The sequence below is a fragment of the Buteo buteo genome, chromosome 11 (assembly GCF_964188355.1).
Source record: "Buteo buteo chromosome 11, bButBut1.hap1.1, whole genome shotgun sequence".
Taxonomy (NCBI): Eukaryota; Metazoa; Chordata; class Aves; order Accipitriformes; family Accipitridae; genus Buteo; species Buteo buteo.
Genome location: NC_134181.1, coordinates 5,655,638 through 5,677,428, shown reverse-complemented (window position 1 = coordinate 5,677,428; position 21,791 = coordinate 5,655,638). Strand labels below are relative to the sequence as shown.

At 36.8% G+C, this 21,791-nt stretch overlaps 1 protein-coding gene across 1 annotated transcript in view; it reads left to right on the top strand.

The window, feature by feature from the left end:
* BCO1 (beta-carotene oxygenase 1) overlaps positions 1–21,549 on the top strand; it is a 33,023-nt gene extending 11,474 nt beyond the window's left edge. Inside the window, exons 2-12 of the mRNA XM_075039962.1 lie at positions 2,566–2,722; positions 6,505–6,633; positions 8,037–8,166; positions 9,615–9,762; positions 10,644–10,791; positions 11,865–12,085; positions 12,937–13,194; positions 14,360–14,462; positions 15,295–15,389; positions 17,528–17,639; positions 18,302–21,549. Of these exons, the coding sequence (XP_074896063.1) occupies positions 2,659–2,722; positions 6,505–6,633; positions 8,037–8,166; positions 9,615–9,762; positions 10,644–10,791; positions 11,865–12,085; positions 12,937–13,194; positions 14,360–14,462; positions 15,295–15,389; positions 17,528–17,639; positions 18,302–18,474 (1,581 nt within the window). The 5' untranslated portion in view covers positions 2,566–2,658 and the 3' untranslated portion in view covers positions 18,475–21,549. The remainder of the gene's footprint in view (positions 1–2,565; positions 2,723–6,504; positions 6,634–8,036; positions 8,167–9,614; positions 9,763–10,643; positions 10,792–11,864; positions 12,086–12,936; positions 13,195–14,359; positions 14,463–15,294; positions 15,390–17,527; positions 17,640–18,301) is intronic.
* The last annotated feature ends 242 nt before the right edge of the window (positions 21,550–21,791 follow it).

The following is a 21,791-nucleotide window of genomic DNA, read 5'->3' as shown; positions in this document are numbered from 1 at the left end:
ACACCTTGTAGCCTTCACCACAATTGTTTAAAGCAGAAAAAAATACAGTGAAGAAAACCTGCCTGTGGTGGGGAGCTGGTGACTTCAAAAATGTTGTCATGAGGGATGAACGGAGAGAGGGAACTGTGGGGAGAAATGCTAGATGTGGTTGGGGGAAGATTTATATTTGAAGGATTCTGCAATTGGATAGTGTTTGTAAATAAGGTCAAGCATCAGGAGAGGCTATTCAAACCAGGGGATTGCATCATTTGCATTAAGGATCATGCTTTCAATATTCTGTACTGGGAAGAGTAAGACAGCACAGTGTCTCCCAGTTTATAATGTTTTGGTAAACATTATATATATATGAGTTACAATGTGTCTGGTAAAGCTAAGATCAAAGAGCTGCTGGTAGTCTCTCCAGCGAGGGTTTTATTTCCTCTATGTTCTCCGGAACATGGAGTTCTATAACCTTCCCCATTCTCTCCCATCAAATGTATTTTTATGTTTTTACAAAGGGGGAAGAAACAGTGTGAAATAATAACATTAGAAAAGTCACCTAATCCACATCTACTTCCATTGTTAATTACACATTATAATTATAAATCAATACTTTGATATTTCTCCATTTTAATGTAAAAGAGAGAAAATTACACAGCAAGAAAAATCATCTCTCCATACCTTACTAAACTGCTTATTTGTCATTAGCATGATGAAAACAACAAAGTGTGTCACTGGTAAATGAATGATTTTTCACTGACAAGCAGAAAAAATGAACTTTGAAAGGCCTCCTTATTTAAGTTGTAAAAAAAATGGGACAAAACTTTCAGGCACAGACACCTGAAATTAGCTACCAAAACACATTTAGGTTGATTTCAAAAGTTGTTGGATGTCTGCAGCTCCTTGTTCTTCCATTCAAACAACTTCTAGCAAGGTTTCCAATTATCTCATCTTGGCTGAACCTTAAACTAGATGAATAGTCATGGTGGAGAGGGGCAAAAGTGGTTTGAATTAATCTTTTTTATTGCTTGCTTGCTCTATGAAAATCTTAGTACTGCTACAGATTAGACCACTCACAGGTCAGATAATTAAAACTGCAGCATTAAGATCTGTGGCTATGTAAATGGATGAGGATACACTGAAGAGAATATATTAAAGCAAAGCAGAACATTATGGACAGAGAAAATGTAGAGTTAGACAGCATTGCTTTTCTGCTAGATCCTTTTCGGTCTCTAACATTGGTGAAGAATCCCTTACTTGGCTTTATGTATACAAATAAGTCTACATCTCTCTCTCTCTCTCACATAGATGAATATATACATACACATGCATATATAGTGTATGTATCTGTTTACATATATATATCTGCATATGTGTATGTATGTGGACTTTGATACCCTTCATCTACTATAGCCATCTGGTTCAATCCTGCTGTTTATTAATACTGCTGATTCCAACGAAGCCCATATATTTTCTTTTTTGATCTGGCTTCTTATTTTGTTATCACCTGCTTCTGTCAGTGCTTTCCAAACAGAGACAGAGGTGTGCTGTCTTGATGATCTGAAGTGAAGATAAGACATCAAACAGACAATAGGTTAGGAAGAGAGGAGCAATGTGTAAGTGTATCAGAGCAGACTGTAGCATAAATTGTGTTTTAAATAAAATAAATATGTATATTTATAAAAGACCAGTCAGCCTTAAGAGGTGATGTTAAAACATTTTGGGAACAATGGTGATTTAGCGGAAAAAATCGGATTTTAGGGTAACCTCATATGAAATTGCATAATATATAATTGTGCAAAGAATCTTTTTATCCTTCATGTTCAATGGACCCTATGATTTGCTCTGCAATCACATGCTTTATGTTGAAATAATTCTTTTCCCAGAGGATTTTAAAATTAACAGCATTGAACTCAGTTAAGTACCTTATCTAGAAACAAAAGCGTAAAGTTAAAAATCCCTCTTATTTTTAGTGATTCCTGCCATACTTTCACAAAGTGGATTCAGGTCACATATGGGAGAATATGTTAGAGTGATCATTTGTGGAAAGATGTTTAATTCAAAGATGTGCCACTCAGTTTGCTCTGAAACAGCTTGTATATAAAGAAATACAGGATGTGACTGTTCAGTGATGATATTTTGTTAATTAATAGAATGGCTCAGTTTAAACTTCACAGAATGGAAAGAAAAGGATGACACCCTGCTCTGAAATGTCTGTCACTCCCAAGGAGCCAAATGCAGAACACTGGGTAGAGATTTCTTTTCTTTTTGTCTCCCTACCTGCCAAATGGGGCAAGCACCCCTAAGCAGTGTCTAAAGTTTTATCTGAAATGCTGAAGGGGACGTTTCAGAGTCATTCTACCTGACTCCTGGGTGTGCCTGGCTGCTTCAGATAAGGAGCAAACAGGCGAGTTATGTTTTTCTTACTTCTTCTTTGAATCAGTGAAAGAGTTAATTTTAATGCGAATGTGCCAGAATTATAGTGTATGTGCTAGGGATTAAAGATCAGCTATTACAAATTGTCGATCTATAAGCCACCAGCCACCAGCTCGCATTGCACTTTGACCTTATCTTTATATGTAACAGGAAAAGAGCTGTTCTGAGCCCAGACAGGAGGGGAGCACTGCGCCTGCAGGAGCGGCTGGTTAGAGGACACGGGAACCGTTGAGTACGTGCGAGATGGATATGGTATTTGGTAGAAATAAAGAAGAACACCCGGAGCCCATAAAAGCTGAGGTGCAAGGTAAGTGCAAGAAAATCTGTTCTAATACGTGCAGTTACTTTGGTATTTTCAAATGTGTAAACACTGAAACACTTGTTCACCCAAGGCAACACTGAAAAGGGAAACTGAGAAAGCAAGAAACAACGTTAAGTGAATTTTGTTTAAAGGACGGATCTCAGATAACATTTGTGCCCCGACTGTGGGCTTTTTCTCACTTTATGGGCAATTCTGTGTACTTTTCCAAAAAGTCTGTCTGAACAGCAATCACTGAAGTTGGCGGCGAGGGACGAAGTCGCGGGATTTAATCTGGTGACATCCCCTCCCCCACGGCTCTGCTCAGCCTTTCCGTTTCTGCTTCTGTGACTCTTCCCTACCCCTCCCTCTGCCTGCTCACACTCTTCCTTGCCTCCTGGGGAGGGTCACTAAAACTGAGACTCGTCAACAACAGCGTTTCCGAACAGAGAAGCAGCGGTAACGGATGCCACCAAGTACTGTTAAAAAGAGGGTTCTGGAGTTAATACAGTAAAAACTGCAGAGTAGCCTTCAGAGACATAGTTGAAAGTGGCTCTCTAGGGATGAACACGTGATCAATCTATTATTCTTACTACTTTTTTTTACTTTACAGAAGAGTGTTTTTGCTACAGCTACAGGAGAGGTTTGTTGCTGAGAACCCCCACGTAGTAAATATATGCTGCATTTTTTGTAATATGTAGTCCAAGAAATGGTAGGCATCTAATACCAATTTTAAAGTCACTTCCCAAGTACGACACTTAGAAAGATGACAATTAAAACTTGCATGACTTTGTTGTTGTTGTTGTTCAGTTTGGTGGCTGAATTGGAAAAGGGGTTTTTTCCAACTCAGACAAAGTGCTTTGTTATAATTTGCCGTGGTTTTATGCCTTCCTTTTTATTTTCCTCAAGATAAAAACTTATTACAGAAACATTTGAAGTTGTTTGCAAACAAACCACTTATCAGACCTGATCTGTATTATGGAATGGTTTATTTGAACAAAGACTGCATATTTCGGTAAATAAAATCGTGTATACAAAATACTCTTTCATTGGTAATGCTGATTCAGTATTTACCAATTAGGAACTAAAGAGAACCTTCACCTCTTTAAATATTTTGCTACCCCTGAGGTCTGCCACTGTTTTGGCTCCTTGTTACTCAATACATACACTGTAAATATGACCCCATACTTCTAACATCAGCCATAATTTAACCCATGCTCTCCTAAACACTGTACAGCCATGTGATTGTACATGACTTTGTTGCTGTGATAGTTAATAAACTTCCAAATATTTGGACATTTTACTGTGTCACTTTTGTGTCCTCACATGGTACAGAAAAGTTTTGTTATCTCCACTTCAGATAAAAGTCTGAAGCAAAAAAGATAAAAGGTCCAGATTTTTAAAGCAATTTAAGCACTTCAGGATGCTGATTGGTACCTGGTGTGATTTACAGAAATTCTTAATTCTGACTAAGATGAATTTTCCTCTGAAAACCTCACTAGATGACCCTTTGCTCCATGCTTTTTATACTGGAATTATGCCAGAAACTACACTGAATTACTCCAGAAGTTTCAGAAGCTGCATCAAGTCCACAGTGCCTTAAACAGAAGATCACCTTTTTTCCCTGTTTATCTATTCCAGTGAAATTATTTTACTGTCCTGGAACGTTTTGAGCATCATTATTCTGATCTAGAGAAATAATCTCTAAACAAATTTTTTAGCCTTAGGAGCTGCAAGATCTTCACTGAATTGCAGAAATATCTGCTTTTCTTGAATGATAAGCCCCAAAGCAGAAGATAGTTTTACTGGGTCAAAAACCCACAAGACCTCATGTGCAGCAGAGGTATTACATTTTCACCACAGGGAAAGAAGGACTGATTGCAGCAAGACCCCGTGCAGTCAGCACAACTCAGTGTTAGCAAAAGGTGTGTTGGGGCATGACTAGCAGCTCATGCTCATTGCACAGATTTACAATCATAAATGGCATTGGTGTGAGGGTAGGAGCACAAAAGACTACACTCACTACACTGCAGTTGCCCATAATACTGGAGAAATAGCAGAGCCTAGAGTTTCTATTGCCAAAACCAGAAAACTGTAGAAAGGGAAGTGGCAAGAAAAGAAACGCTTATGTTTTAGGCATATAAGAAGACTAAGCTTGTTCAGCAATTAATGTTCAGTAGTCATCCAAACAAAAATTATGTATCTATTTTGAATATATACTTTCTTAAGATCATTATCCTATTCTTTCTGAAGGATTCTTTGCTTCCGCTAACTTGTGATTTCCTCACTATCTTCTCAACAACTATTTTTAGTTACTCAAGTTTTGTGCAATTATCTGTATTCAAGGTTAAATCTTGTTCACCTTATACAAAAAGTGCTATAATTATTGCATTGGAACTTCTTGTATTAGAAAGGCAAGTAAGGTTTGGTTTTCAAGGCTCTTCTAGAAAGTAGTAGTAGTAGTAATAATAATAATAATAATGAAAGTCCATCTATTGTGTCAACAATTTTTTATCTTCCTCGTGTATTCCAGAACTGTAACCCTAATGAAGTTGTGTGAGCATTGTGGCATACAATATTAGTTGGTTAGCCTGACTGAGAATGTATTTTAGGTAAAGCTGACATTTACTCCATATCCTTCCTTTGCATTTGGATGGTTTTTCCTTGTGTCCTTAATGTCATTTGTTTGAAGAAATGGCAAATGTCCTTGTCCCCCTTACCTAAAAAGGGCAAAATTCAGGAAATACTCTCTCAGAAAGTATCCAAAGTCCCGTTAGGATCTCGGAAGGTCTTACAGCAAAACAATTGTTACCTCTCTGCAACAGCATGAGCTTTGACAAAATTGAGTATTTCCATGGGAGGACATTTCTATCTGTTGTAAAGGGAGTATTAATAAGAAAGTGTGTCAACATAATCAACATGAGGTCACAAACTAAATGATAAAGAGAATTAAAAGTTCTGAATAGCTTTTTATGCAGAGACAATGTTCAGTGCAGGAATTGTGTGGAAAGGTAGTAAGTGATCTTAACTATTCCCTCAGGAGGCATACACACAAAGCAGCAAGTGAAGCTTTTAATTTAATATCTGATATGGTTTTGTTCAGCTCTTTAACCCTAATGACATTCTTTAATTGTTGTTATTCTGTGTGTCAAATAGTAGGTAATGTATTTCTTGCAGGGGTTTGATAAGGAAAATTTCATATTCAAACCTCAACAGTATTTATATATTTTCAGTATAAAATTCCTACCCTTTATTTGCGTTCAAAACACCAACATTCTGACTAGTGTCACAAAAGCACTCCCAAAATGACACTGCATTATGCTGTGTAATTTAATTAATGAATTTTTTACTGGAGTTCTTTTAGTCTGAAGTTTAAATTGATGTACTGAAGGCCAATGCAAGTCATATAACCTATAAAATATGCTTATTTCTGATAAGCGCTAGCTTTTCCTGGCATGAGTAAAATGTATCACTTTAAAATCTGAGTGCAGGAAAGAAAGGTCCAGCTTTATTTAATTCCTGATATTTAGCAAATTACATTCCAGCAATCTCATCTTCTTAAAGTAATCTTGTATAGCAATATTCATGCAGAATATTACTAGTGCCACATTGTTGAGCAGGTCATATTTTCATTAACCAAAACTCCAACATGATTATATGCTATTACAAATCTAGACTTACACCCATAGTCATCTGTCTGCCTATATGAAGCCTATGCCCTAAGGAAAATTATCCTGTAACATGCCCCTCACCTAAATGAATGGATACTGGTATGTTCTTTTTGTTTATAGGTCAGTTGCCCACTTGGTTGAAAGGGATACTTCTCCGAAATGGCCCAGGGATGCACACAATAGGGGACACTAAGTATAACCACTGGTTTGATGGCTTGGCTCGGCTGCATAGCTTTACATTTAAAAATGGTAAGTTGTTGCACATCAGATTAAAAAAAGCTCAACGACCCAAATCTTGGTGCCTTATGTTGCTCATTCTGTTCTGAATTCGATTAGTGTTAGAATGGTGCAGGTTTCGTCTGCAGAGCGGCATGTCTGGTGAGGTCGCAACCGCTTCGGGGAAAGTCTCTCCAAACATACGCTCACACCTCACTCACCACAGCAGCAGCAGGAGTATCTCTGCAGGACTGTTATCAGAGACAGATCATGTCGTCCTTTTTTCTGGAGTGCCAAAGTTCAGTATTGTCTGCATTGCAGGATAGCCTGCAACCAGCTCTGAGCAGGTTACTGCAGGGCAGCCTTTGCCTTCCACCCAGAGCAAGAAAACCTCTATTGTTTCAAACTGGATCAACCAAAAATACTGTAATATCTGGAGGTTTTTCTGTTGTGGATGAACAACCTAGTTTCAGGGAAGACTAACATTCCCCTTTTGGGATTTGTTGCAGCTATAACAGCTGCCAGGAGCGAAACTGGGCCACTGTGTCACTTCACATAGCAAACCTCACTTATGCATACTTGACACCCCTACAAGCAGTCCTCCTACTTGTAATCCTTATGGAGGGAAAACAGGCAGCTCCTCTATCCAAAACAATTTCATTTTTTGTTTTCAGTTAAAGCATTTTTTATCAGTTCAGCTGTTCTACAGTGTGAGGCAGGATGTTTTACACCTAGATTCTTGCTGCAAAAAGTATGTACCTGTTCAAGAACTGGGGTTTTCTCCTGTCACCCTCCATTCCTAGTGTTTACTTTTTAGTTTCCGTTTCTGTGATTGAAGGCATTTAATGCAACTGCAGGACCTCCTTTCCTGTCCAGCTCTACATCCTTAACAAAATAACCTATAAAGAAATGACCAGTGTTTTTAAAATTGCCAGTATATTTTACTTACCTAACACAAACAGAGCTCATTTAGTTCAAGTATAGTGGTCCACTAAGTTGGTCAGGATAGACATGGATTCCTTCAAGCAATTTGCTACTCTCTCATAACTAAATTTTGCCAATACAGGAGATTTATCACCACCCACACATTGATGCCTAATTACTGATTTTACACAGATTGTTTTGGTTTATTGGAAGAGTTTATCCAAATCCCGCCTTTCCTCTCTCCAATCCCCCAGTGTTGTCCAACTGTGTTGGGAATCAAGGAAACTAGACAAACTGTTACCAATCTCAGCAACCACAAGAACAGTCCTGGGTTCCTTAGAGAGTTGAAAAAGCATTCCAAAACAGAGATTGAGGGGCATTGTCAGTTTCATTGCAAACTTTTCTTAGCTAAAGGACATCTGCTTGAGAAACTCTTTCCCTGACTTTACCTATGCTAATTTTCTAAAGAACTCAGTATGAAATGTAATTGAAACCTGTTTGGCCTTTGTCAGGTGAAGTTTACTACAGAAGTAAGTATCTCCGAAGTGACACGTACAACTGCAATGTGGAAGCAAACCGAATTGTGGTGTCTGAATTTGGAACTATGGCTTATCCAGATCCATGCAAAAATATATTTGCCAAGTAAGCAATGATTTTTCCAACAAGATTCTTCTATCTGCTTCTCTCTCCAGCACAGATGTCTGTCTACCATTGACATATTTACAAAAACAAAATTTGTTTTGTAAATTTACAATTGCTAAATATTAAAAAGTCCAAGAGGTATATCCGGCACTGTATTCTCTATGTGTTATTCTAAGGCAAATATTTTAAATTCATTTTATCAGCAATATTGGCTGTTTTATTCACTATTGCAAGTAGCTTTTGTTGTAATTTTGAAAAAAACAAATATTTTTTTTTCCAAGTGCTTCACAGAAATGTATAAAAATGATACTCTAAGGGGAGAAGCAGCGAAAAAGGAAAAGATTAAGAGATGTGGAATGAGTTAATGTAAAGTTTATTCAACAAAAAGAAGAAAAGCATCAATCACTTCAAAAAAATCAGAAAAACTTCTGGATTAAAGACCACTTTTAATAAAAAAAAAAGAAAGTGATAAAAAATTTCCATTGTTTCTTGAGTCATGTGCAGTGCTTTGAAGGATGGCACCCATAGGCCTGAGCTAATCTTATGTTCAAAATCAGAACCACTTGGAATCACTGCAATGGCTGCTTTCATACTGTTAGAAAGGATGATAGGCTGTATATGAGAGGCAAGGTGTAAGCCATCGTGTTATTACCTGTCTTGTAAAATTGGCTGTGGGTATTCTCTGACAAATGCAAGTAGTTTACCTATCTCTTCATCCTGTCTGAACTGCCTCTAATGACCTTGAATTTGATATTTGATAAGAGCACATGCATGGATAGTTATTGCAAAATAGTTGATATGTTGTAAGTTGTTACCCTGAGATAAGATGCTTTTCTTTCCTCTTCCAGCACATAGGGTAACATTTCCATTTTAAGTTTGAAAGGGATATAAGCAAATTTGTCTTGGCTTCAAGTAAGTATGATAAAATCCTACACTAATAAGGAAAACTGTCAAGCCCACATGTGAAGTTGGATCTTCTTTGAAATCATAATTGTGATACAGGATAACACCAGGAACAAAAATATTCTGTCAGGGAGTATATGAATCCATCTATTTTATGAAGGCATACCCTGAAAAACCTACCAGCTTTTAGGTAGGAAGTGTTAGGCCAAATTCTCACCAGGAATGCCCAGGAGAGTGTGTAATTAGCCCATCCTGATAAACCAGTGCACGTTACAGCTGACAGCAGGACTGGACCTGGATGCCCATTTGTGTATGGAAAAACAGTTGCATGTATGTCCTTAACCCTCGCGCCGGCCAAGGGCGTTGGAGAAGCCCATCTCCTCTGCTTTTCCACCCAGGCAGTGGAGGAGCTGCCAGAAGAGGGCACAGCAGCAGGGAGACTGGCACAGCCTGCACTGCTCTGGTGACTTCTGCTTTGTAGGGGGTAAAAGCTGGGACAGCCTCTGCTGCTCTAATGAACTGATAGGAAATTTCCCTCTCCGCAGGGCGTTCTCGTATCTGTCTCACACCATTCCTGAGTTCACAGATAACTGCCTGATCAACATTATGAAAACTGGAGATGATTTTTATGCTACCAGTGAGACTAACTTCATCAGGAAAATTAATCCACAGACTCTGGAGACATTAGAGAAGGTATAAACAACTGTCTGTCATTCTGATTCCTCATCTGCTAATGAATAAAGTTTCAGGCTGACTCATAAAGATCCTTTAACACATTCAGGACACAAAACTGGAAAGATACTTTTCTTATTCTACTATTCCCTTACTTTTGAAATCATGTTAAAGTGAAATCGTGAAGATATCAGATCTTTTAAGAACTCATGAGTTCAAAATTAAGTCCCAGTTAGTTTGGGAAAAGCTGGGCTTTGAGCAATTTCACTTGTACATAATCTCGCAAGGTTGCAGGAATAATACCATGTATCGTGCTTGTGACGTAATTATTTTGGATGATTTCCACTATTATGCATCCGTAGTTACCAAGTGATTTACAGAATTAACAATTCAGTAGGTCAGTTATATGACTACTTTTCAAGTACTTTATGCAAGATATTACTTAATTCTGAAAATGAAATCTTGACATATTGAAATATACAATGAGTTTTTTCTAGCATGCAGTACAGTTTGAGTACAATTTCCATGCTTTAAATCAAATAGAAATCTTTTTGCTCCAGAAGATTGCCAGACTCATAGCCCTATTAAATAAACTATTTTCAGGATGAAATGGGCATTGGCAGGGGAACTTCTTTAGACAATCCTCCCATTGTGTTACGTGGCTGTAAGGGAGCGGTGAATGTAATTCAGATTCTGTAACTTGTTTTAGCCTTGAATTAGAAAATCATTTGAGTACCTGCATAAATCATTTGGCTTAATTGTTTAAATTTCAAGGCCCTTGGAAAATGGGGTACCAGTAAAAGGTTGCCAGTGGTAAAAAGCTGGTGGATTTGTGGTGTTAGCTGACATAAATTTTAATTCCCTTACACATCTCTAAAATCTCCTATTGTATCATTTTCCAGGTTGACTACAGCAAATATGTAGCTGTAAATATGGCAACTTCTCACCCGCATTATGACAGTGCTGGAAATATTCTCAACATGGGTACTTCAATAGTTGATAAAGGGAAGACAAAATACATTCTATTTAAGATTCCTCCTTCTGTGCCAGGTAAGATATGCCTTTTATCAGTATTTTCTAGAAACTTGTTAGCAATTTCTTTTCTTCTGAGGTTAAGGGGTGGTGATACAGCTCTTCTAGAAACCGATGGTGTTCATTTTCTTAATTTTAACTTATTGTGAACTTAATGCTAACTGCTTAACCTGTCTGGGCATGTGCTATTACAAAGGTTCATCTTGAATATGGTGTGAACAGGGTATTTCAGTATGAAGAACCTTGCTTTTAGAGGAATTTGCTTTTAGAAGAATTCTAATTTGAATATTACTAGAGTGAACTAACTTTTAGAAGAATTTCCATTCCCGGTATTGTGATGTGTAGAGGGAGGACGAACAGAAACAATCTATAGGGCTATATATATAATTTGAAGTTGTAGATTTTAATTTTCTTCATAAATGAAAATGCTCTTAAAATGCTGATACTGTGATTATAGGGAAGCATAATACCAAATAATACCTAATGGAGACTTAATTCCTCTCTAACCTGGCCTACACTAGGCTTTGCTGAAATACTGTCCTTTGTTCACAGAGCAAATCACTTGCTCTTTTTCCTTCAAGACAATCTTTTTTTTGTGGTGTTGTTTAAAATCAGCTGCTAGTGTGATATGTGTCCTCTTGGTTGAACAATTAAGAGGCCTTCCACAGGTGAAAGATAAGTTTGTAATTCCTAGCTGGGGCTCAGTCAGTATAGATCAAACAGGAACATCTCCTTAGAAGTTCAAAAATATGGGTGCATTTGAACCCCCTTGTAAAGCTGCCAATTTAATTGTACATCTTTCTCCACTATGCTGGAACTTCTGAAGACAGTAACCAGTGGAATCAAATACTGAGATGAGAGGCCTCTGTCTAAATGGATCCAGCATTGTGATATTACTGCATTGCTTCACTCAGATGCAAACGTCTATGTTAATTCTGCAGGAGGAAACAAACCACCTTCTTAACAGAAAAATACAAATAAAACTGAGAGGAACCTGTTCTTTCCTACTTCATACACGGGAGAAATCTAAGCACAAGATTGGTTTGGAATTTATTATAATTATAATTTTTTTAATTATTATTTATGTTCAGAAAAAGAAAAGAAGAAATCTCATTTTAAACATCTGGAAGTGGTATGCTCCATCCCTTCTCGGTCTCTGCTCCACCCAAGCTACTACCATAGCTTTGGAATCACAGAAAATTACATTGTCTTCATAGAGCAGCCATTCAAACTGGATATTGTCAAAATGGCAACCGCTTACATCCGAGGTGTGAACTGGGCTTCCTGCCTTGCCTATCATAAGGAAGATAAGGTATTTTTCCTAATGCTGAGCAATGGAGTCAGCCAGGCCAGTGACCTCTTCCACACTGTTCTGTTTTTCGTCTGGTTCATTAAGTTCAGTAATCCCTCTTTTTTTTTCAACCCTTGACTTTCATGTTGCACTTTTTTTTAAAAGTTGTATTTTTTTGAATACTATCTGCCATCTCCAGAAATTTCACAAATAAATAAATATCTGATGCTGAAGTGCTTGAGAAAGAAGATAGTTTGGCATTGTTAGAAATATTGTGTGATAGCAGAGAAATTCAAAACCTCACTAGCATCCCAGACACATACAGTTGCTCCTGGTCCAAACAAAATACTGTATATTGTGGATGAGATCTGCTCTAGATCCATTGCATCAGACAGGAGAGCCAGACTGGTGGAAAAGCCTGCATCAGACAAAAGGAGAGCCTTTCATCATGGCCACTGAGGAAAAAACCTGTTTTCTGAGGACCTTATTTCCACATGCTCTGGCCATCAATAAGTGGGGCATGCTGGAGTAGAGCGCACCAGCACAGAGCACTACAGGACTAAGGCAGATTTATTTAACTTAAAAATAGAGCAGGGGATCTTCCAGGTTTTACCAGAAAACTTAAATCCTCAGCCTAGCCCAAACAGTAATTTGCAACAGTAAAATGAATTTAAAGCACTTCTTTTACTCCTGCATGTTTTGATCTTCAGGTTGGAACCTCTTGTCTCCTAGTAGCAAATCCTGAGTTCTTAATATGCTTCAGTAGAAACAGACAATACATTAGAATGTTGATGGCTACCATTAGAAAACAGTTTCCTAAATAACTATTTGCTGAACATTAATGGTTTTAAATAACGTCTCCTATCTTTCAGACTTGGTTTCACTTTGTAGACAAGAAGACTAAAAAAGAAGTATCCACCAAATTTTATACTGATGCTATGGTGCTTTTTCACCATATAAATGCTTATGAAGAGGATGGCCACATTATTTTTGATATTATTGCCTATACAGACAATAGCTTATATGATATGTTCTATTTAAAAAACCTGACTAAATACTTTGAAGAGAAGAGCAAGCTTACCTCCATGCCAACGTGCAAACGATTTGTTGTTCCTCTGCAGTATGACAAGGTAGAAAGAAAATGGCGTTTTAATCTGTTCTTTGATCAGTAATTTAAAATACATTGGTGTGAATGATGGGTGAATTATTAGTTGCCAGACTTTATGTGCAAATTTCTGATTCTTTAAAAATAACATATACACAAAGTGTGGAGGAGTTTTGTTTCGTGTATGTATTATGAGAAATGGCAATGAGCACCTGGACATACAGTCACATGGATCTAGGTTCTGATACCATCCGTCATGGAGAACAAGGCTACTAAGCATATGTAATTTCCTTACCAGTGCAATTATTTGTAAAATGCTATCAAATACGAGCAGATATATCAACTTGGCTGTTTACTGGAAGGGCATGCGTGAGGTTTTGCACAACCTGTTTCTTCCACTTTACTGGAAGCCTATATATAATATACGCATGGTCCCAACTGTTGCAATGGTTTTATTAAAATTAGAAGATTTCATTTAAGTGTGAGATTTGCCAGGAAGAGGAAAGATTTTATCTTTCAGTTTAATTTAAAACATCATTTTACATCATTGTTTGCAGGGAAGATTTTATATTGCCCAGCAACTTGGGCAAGTTTCTGCCTGATACATTTGGAATGGATAATACTCCTTTTTACGTCCTAGAATCTTGCTGCTTTGTTCATGTCTCAAAAACAGTTATGCAGCAATGACAAAGGATGTGTTGGATCACACCAGCTATCCAAACTACCCTGCAATCTTAAGAATTCAGCAATAGCGTATTAAAAACAAGAGTGCATTACATCTGTTTTTGCACTTGATTTATAGCAGGTGCAAAAAAACCCAACCCTGGCGACTTTTAGTGGGAATTTGTTACCTAATTCCTTGAAACCCATCTTCATTAATTAAAATCACAAACTATGTAATCCATTTATTGTGCTTCTGGAACACAGCCATGTCTTTCTAAACCTTTCTAAAGACTCAGTGTGATTCAAAATGATTATGATATATTAAAATCCTCTGAGTATAACAAGATTTCTAATGAAAAGGTCAGAATCTAATGTTACAAGATAAACACCATAAGAAGGAACTTCTTGAATCTGGATTGTTTGTTTAATCCCCAAATTGTCTATATTAATATCAAACCTGATGGAAGATCTAAATTAGAAGCATATTCTTAGAGACACATTACTTTTTCAGCATATGTCTCTTTCAGGATGCCGAAGTAGGTTCTAATTTAGTCACCCTTCCATCTACCGCAACTGCTGTAAAAGAGAAAGATGGCAGCATCTATTGCCACCCTGAAATACTATGTGAAGGTGAGACATATCCATTATACAAATCTCAAATATGTTCTCTTACACACACACAGGTGCATTCTAATAATGCCTAATAGCTGTTCATATATGTAAGAACTTTATAAAGCTAAGAGAAACAAAACTTTTAATTAATATGTTTAGTATAAATGTTGACAATATCTTTCTCTTCTTCACTTCCCTCCTCTGGGTCTATCCAGTAATATATGACCCTGAACCTCCCAGATATATATTTATCAAGAGTCTTAAATGTCTGACGTTACATCAGTTTTATATTAATATAGGATCCCAAGTCTGATCTTACAACTATTAATATGGCTTGCAAATCTACCTGTTAGAAAAGTAATTTGGGTTAAATAGGTCTTTTATAAATAGTAGCTTCAGTTATTGCTGTATTTTATAAAGATTGCCTTTGAAAGTGGATTTTTAAACTCTTTTCAGGGGATATTTACAGGAATATGTGAAAAGCATATATTTACCTAAGGCAAGAGCAATTTCTTAGAATGGTAGCCTCCAATTATACCTCAGATGTTCACATCTCATGTATTTATGAAGACAGAAAAAAAAGACAAATGAAAAAAAACCCTCATAAGTTCCAGTATAATGAATCCCTAAGAATGAAAAATTGTCATTTTTGAGCTAGCAAACCTGGCTTAATTATGTTGTGTTAATATCCATTTTCAGCTTTTTAGAAATTCAGGCATACAAAACACCTGTTTTAAATACTGTCAAGGTTTTTCACGGGGCAAAACTTCCTGAAGATTGGCATATGTAAGTGTACATTTGAGTTATTTTTCTTCTCTTGTTCCTAAGTCTTGAACTTTATTTTACCCAGGAATAGAACTGCCTCGCATCAACTATGACTATAATGGCAAAAAATACAACCATGTCTTTGCAACAGCAGTCCAGTGGAGTCCAGTTCCTACAAAGGTATGACTAACATTTACAAAGTCGGAAGTTGTATTTATAGAACACAAATCAGATTTAAGCAGTTATAAGTAGACCAAGCTTTACTAGTTTGGCCCAAAATATAGCCTAATCTGCATTCATACATGCAAATTCAAAGTGTGTGGTTCTGAGGCCAGAAACTGAACTCTTTTTTTCAACGTCAAGTTAAAGCTTTTAAGTGATGACACTGCAGTTGGGTACTGTGTTCATAAACTTCAGCACTTGAAAGCAGTGAGATGAAAAGCTGGACATATGTTAACTTACTTGTATAATTAAAAGAGCCTCACTGGGCCAAACTATGGAAACAATATATCTTAATTTTAAAAGCTGAAAATCTGGAACATTATTATCAGCTGTTAAAAACATGTGGTTCCATATGCAGCAGAACAAATATTTTCTTACAAATGTGCCTGTGATTGGATTCTCAAGTATTCAATACTGTATATGTTTCTTTTAAAACTTTTTCCTAATGGTGGGTCATTCACATGCAAAGAAACATGAAATGCCTCAATTCTTATGAGTAGGCTCATGTTATTGATAAACTCATGCTTTTTTATCTAGCTTTATATTTCCACAAAGTCTCTTGAACACATTAGTTACTGAGACCCTCATTTTTCTGCTAAATTGGGCCGAACTTCTGTAATGTGCCAAGAGCTACAAAGGAGAGAGTAGGAAAAAGAAGTACTAGGCAGACATACATCTGTAATATTTCTTCCCTCTAGGAAACCTAAAAAAAAAAAAAAAGTTATCGCAACAGTACCTATAATATTTAATAAAGTACCTAATATTTAAAAATATTAAAACAATATCTAATTTTTCAGAAAGCTTTATCTTTTACTAGCTAGTTCTGTATTAGAGGGTAACAAATGCTTTGTTTGTGTATGCATGATGCCAACTTTTCAGGAGACAGCCTAGAGTACCAATAGATTAAGATGAAAAGTATTAATAGTTGAAGGTAAGAGTATTGTACAGACAAACTCACTCTTTATAATTATTGTTCTGTGACTATAAGGCAGCGCAAATTGAGTTCGCTGTTGGTTCTTGTATATAATTACCGCAACTGATTACAAAATAAAGCTGGATTTCTGCATGATGCAAGAAAATTTATTGCAGCACGTCTGACAGTAGCTCAAACAAATCTGCAAGTTTGTGATTTCCAAAGTAGGTAATCCCTGCTTGACTTAAATATAATAAAAAATGCTGTTAGAAGATTTTTTTTCACATCAGTTGCTCTTTAATGAATGCAGACACAACAACCACCATGTATAATCCTTATGTAAAGTCTATCAGTGAAATTGCTGTCATCTTGGTTAGAAGGGAGAATTCTTCCAAATTCTTCCTCCAGTAATTTGAATAGTTTCATTTTTTTGTAGACATATTTTTTGGCTAAAGGTCAAAGGGAAAAGAATATAACTGCATCTGTATGGGTAGAGAAAAGGCCTTAACAGAATTGAACTGAAATTGCCATGTATCCCCACTGGCGATTGGTTTGGTCAGGCACTTGACCCATTAACGAGATGAAAATCTATACTCTGTTCCGTCAATAAATACCAGTATCATTGTGGAATTCTTGCCCCATTGGTTTAATCTTTACACATCACTGTTAATAGCCTTTGTTCTGGCATATATACCCTGCTTAACAATAGAAGGTGCTGAGAAATATTGAGGTCACAATAAAAGGAAAATAATTCACAAAATTAGAAAATTGAAGATTTAAATCCTGTTTCCAGCTTTACTACAGAATCGCAGTGATTTGGTGCAAGTCACTTAAATGTTCTGGGCCTTGGGCTTTTCCTCTGTATAGTGACGGCATTATTTACAGTGAAGGTTCTCTCATGATCTATTAGTATTTGTAAAATACTGAAAGCCCATAAATGAAAGGTGCAATTGTAAATCTAATGAAATGAAATTAAAAGAACATTGTGTGATTATGCAGCCATTAAATGTGACTCCAAAGTTTAACATTTTCCAGGTGTTTCCTTCTCGTGGTAACACATACCTTGTTGCTCCTTAACTCGTAGCATTGGTCCCCCACGCCAGCAGTCTGTTCATGTTGTACCTTTGGAATAAACCGCTGTCTGAGTCACTGACATTCTTCTTTTCTGGTCACAACAATTTAGATTGTAAAGTTTAATGTCCAAACAAAGGAAATGCTCTACTGGGGAGAGGATCACTCCTGGCCATCTGAGCCCGTTTTTGTTCCCAGCCCTGATGCAAGAGAAGAGGATGATGGTAAAATAATGACAACATTCTAAAAGCTGGGTTTACATGAGTTTTGCATTAAATCTTACAAGTTTCATTGTTCTTAGTCAAGAAAGCTGGGTTGATCCTTCCACTGTGAGATTAAAATTAGCACCAGCTATTTTACTTCTGCGGACAAAAAGCCAAAGCACCAATAGACCAAAATCAGCTTGTGTAGTGTCCCAAGGTAGCCATAAACAGTAAAACCGATGCTTAGGACTTTACAGAGAGCCACTTGGAGCTGGATTTATCAATGGTTTGGAGGAGCTGAAGCTGTGGGAAGTCAGTGTTGTTACAGAGAACATGAAGTGGCACTGCAAGTATCACTGTAATGTGGATCCAGTTCTGTTCTCAGGTGACTCCTTGCAAAGGCAAATGGCAAATAGCTGAAAGGATGAGTCCCAAAACTGCCAGGCACACAATTCAGTGTTGGTTTACCTTTTTTCTTCCCAATGAACTGCAGGCAGATCAGAAAAAAGCATGGAAGGGAAGCTGTCATTAGTTCTTTAGCACTCACAGTAAACTTCTTGATCTAGTAAGCACTTTCAGTTTGTGTCCTAAAATTCTTAGGAAACAAGTATTTCCTGACAGTGTTATCTTTTCTGCTTGGTGTAACTAGTATGTGCTTCTAATTCTTCCTTTTTATGTCACAGGCATTGTTCTGACCTGTGTTGTGAAGTCTGATCCAAAGGAAGCACCCTTCCTACTTGTCTTGGACGCTAAAACATTCAAAGAATTGGGCCGAGCCATAGTAGATGTAGAAATGCCTCTGGACCTGCATGGAATGTTTATACCAGAGAAAGATTTGAAGACTGAGACTGAGTAAAATGCTGTTTATCCTATTACACAGACTGAGACAACCTTCTACTGAATGTGGGGTAGTATCATTCAGGAACAACCTTATCACAATAAATGACTAAATTTAGTCTTTTCAATAACTACATACAAACTCTTATAAGAGATAGCAATAACTTTTATTACAAATAATTATATCCACAACTGGTATGTAACTATTCCAAAAGAAGAATGATCAGTATTAAGTACTAATGTTGTACACAACTCGTGGGGCAGGGAATAGGAGACAAAGGTAACAAGAAATGTTTTGAGTAGAATGTAGCTTTCTGAACCAATGAAGTACTGTATTTATAGGGTGATGCATGGCATGAGTCACATACGTCTGCAGGTCATGTAACTTTCATGGACTGTTTCAACACTGCAGCTCACGATGCAAATTATCTTCTGCCAGAAAACCTCACGCTGAACTATCTGCTATGATGCTAATAATTCATGGCAATGCATTCTCTTGGTGCTTGATTTCTTAAACTCCACCATAACCAAAGTATTACTTTAAGGTGCTACAACTTTCTAATTTAGAACCTAAAAAAACCTGCTTTGCTAATAATTTCATGGTGTATTTTCCCTTTTATATTGACAAAACCAAGTAACTTGAAACAGAATATATGGTTTTATGTAGCATTCAATTATACTTTAGTGTTATTCAGTCTTAAGTGCTTTGTATTTAAATCATTTTTCCTTGAGGAGAATATCTGACATGACATTTCATATAATTAGATGATTGCATTGTGTAAAAGATAAACAGAAATGTAGTATTTATTAATATTGCTACTAGTCTGTTAAGAACAGTATGTATATGAATGAGAGCAGTATATTTCTAGCAGAACTCAGATACAATTGTTCAATAAACTGTTCAGGCAAAAGAGTGAAAGATCTAATTTAGTCCTCATCTGAACTACACAGTAGCTGAAACGACAAGCTATTGTTGCTACAGCTAAGCATTTGCTTTATTGTCTGCTTAGGAGCATCCATGTTCTGACATGGGTTTGTCATTGCCTGTAACAGATGCTTCCCAATAAAAGTATACAACTCTCATTCATAGTCACAATTAAAATCATGTTTCAACATAGAGGTCAAATGCCAAGTATACCGTTTTTTTTGTTATAGGAATGGCATTTCCTAATCCCCTGAGTGTATTTCTGTTTTCTGATTTGGGGCATTGATTTTTCTTTAAATGAGAGCTTTTTTCATTGAATTGTACTTTCCTATTGTAGCTACCTTTACTGTGGGAGGCATCTTTACTGATGGAGAAAACTAGGTGTACATCCATCCATTTTAGATGTTCATCTGGTCTGTATGTATCACCACTCTACTCAGGTCTCTCTCACTCTTTTATACACGCACTCTCACAGTGTCTCTGCCGCTCACTGTGTTTTACAGGTAGGAAACAGAATGAAATCATTGTCATTTACTATCTCCCCATCACATGAGAATCTGGGCTTTGGTGACTTGTTCGTGATTACATCAGATGTTTACGGCAGAGCAGGAATTGAACCAACATCATCCACGGTTCTTGTTTGCTCTGTAACAACTAGACCTACCTTCCTCTGCTTAAGCCTTTGCAGTTTGTAAGTATAAAGAATATACAGGCTATTTTTAATGTAAAAAAAAGTCACTGTGGTCAGATCTAGAGTTAAAATATGAAGTTTGGGGCATTCAAATGTTTATATATTCCATAAAATGGAAGTAAATACTTCAGTAAGGTGTGTCTGCAGAAATAGCCATCTTTAGTGTTTTCAAGGCGTATCACCACAACTATTTACGAGAACTTTATCTTCTAAAGAAGAAATTGAATTCCATTTTTGTAAGTAATATGGAACCAGTACTGGAACGGAAGACTGACTTCTGATGTTGGCAAAGGACACCATCTGTGGGGTTGTTTCTTTTAATCTGAAAAAGTTTGGATTTAACAAGTCTCCACAAATATTTCTGGAACTATAAGGTGGTAATGAATCAAGAGCCTAACCGTTATTACAGATCTCCTTTTAAGAGTTTGTTTCCAGAATTTCTTCTGTAGAATTCATAGTGTTATGTTTTCAGATGATCACGAGTTTGGATATAGGAGTTACTTCTAGGGAGCTAATTCTTACTGGCAGAGATGACATGACAGGGGAATATTCATCATAAAAACGAAATCAGATTTGTTACCTGCAGTCCAGGAAAGCAAAAGTATTATTTATGTTCATGTATACTGCATAAAATAAATTATAAAAACTTGTCATGGGTATGATTTTTTTAAACAAAGTGTGCCGTATTCCCTTGGTCAGTATTACACAGGATTTGATTAGCATCAAGTTTGTAGTCAACCTGAAGAGAAAAACAGGGATGTAAATCTGGATTTGCCAATCCCAGTATCCTGCTGTGGCAGAGACAATGTGGATAAAACCATATGGCTAATCACAAATTTGTTCAAGAATGTTTTTAGCAGGTGCAATAGTAATCTGATGAAACATTTACCCTGAATATGGTAATACGCTCTATCATTTCCAGGCTGGCAATAACAAGGGGGAATGCATATATGCTTTGCCAAGTGGCTGCAAGGCTTGTGGGTTTTCTTTGTTGTGGTAACATGGCATATGGTAATGAGTCTGTCGTTTGGTTTGCTTGTCTGACATAATTCGCTATGAATGAAATCTTGAGGCACAGAAAGGTTTGATTCTTCTTTTGCACCAATTTAAGTCTAGATTTAGTGACTGCAAATAAAAATAGTAAGGATAGATAGCTTCATTAAAGGAAAAAAACATAGTTAAGCAAGAGAATCAGGCCATGGGTATGCATACATATAATTACTTAAAAGATGTTACAAATGGGCCTCTAGTTGGTAGAGTGGTTTGGTTTGCTTCTTTGGGGTTTTTGTGTTTTGGTTTGTTTTGTTTTTTTTTTTATCAAACAGGTTTCATTAAATGGAACAAATAACAAAGCATAATAATTAATTTGTTCTCTGGAAGTGGATATTATCTGTTACACCTTGTCCCATTGCCCCACATACGCAGCAGGAGGAAGCAGAAACACTGTTTACTGGGCTGAGTTAAAGACCAGAAATACAACTGTGTTTTCTTACATAACAATCTATGCAGGAGGCACAGAAACAAACCAGTGTTTTTAAATAACCAGGCCACTCAATGACAGCTTTCGCAATAGTTTAAACCACTGTTCCCTTGGGTATGCAATTACCAAAGTATTAATAACAAGCAAAGTACATCTTTCACCCGCAGTCAAGATGCAGTGCTCTCTGCTTTCATTACCCTCAAAGAGAGCTGGGGATGTGTCCTCTGGATCTATTGTTCT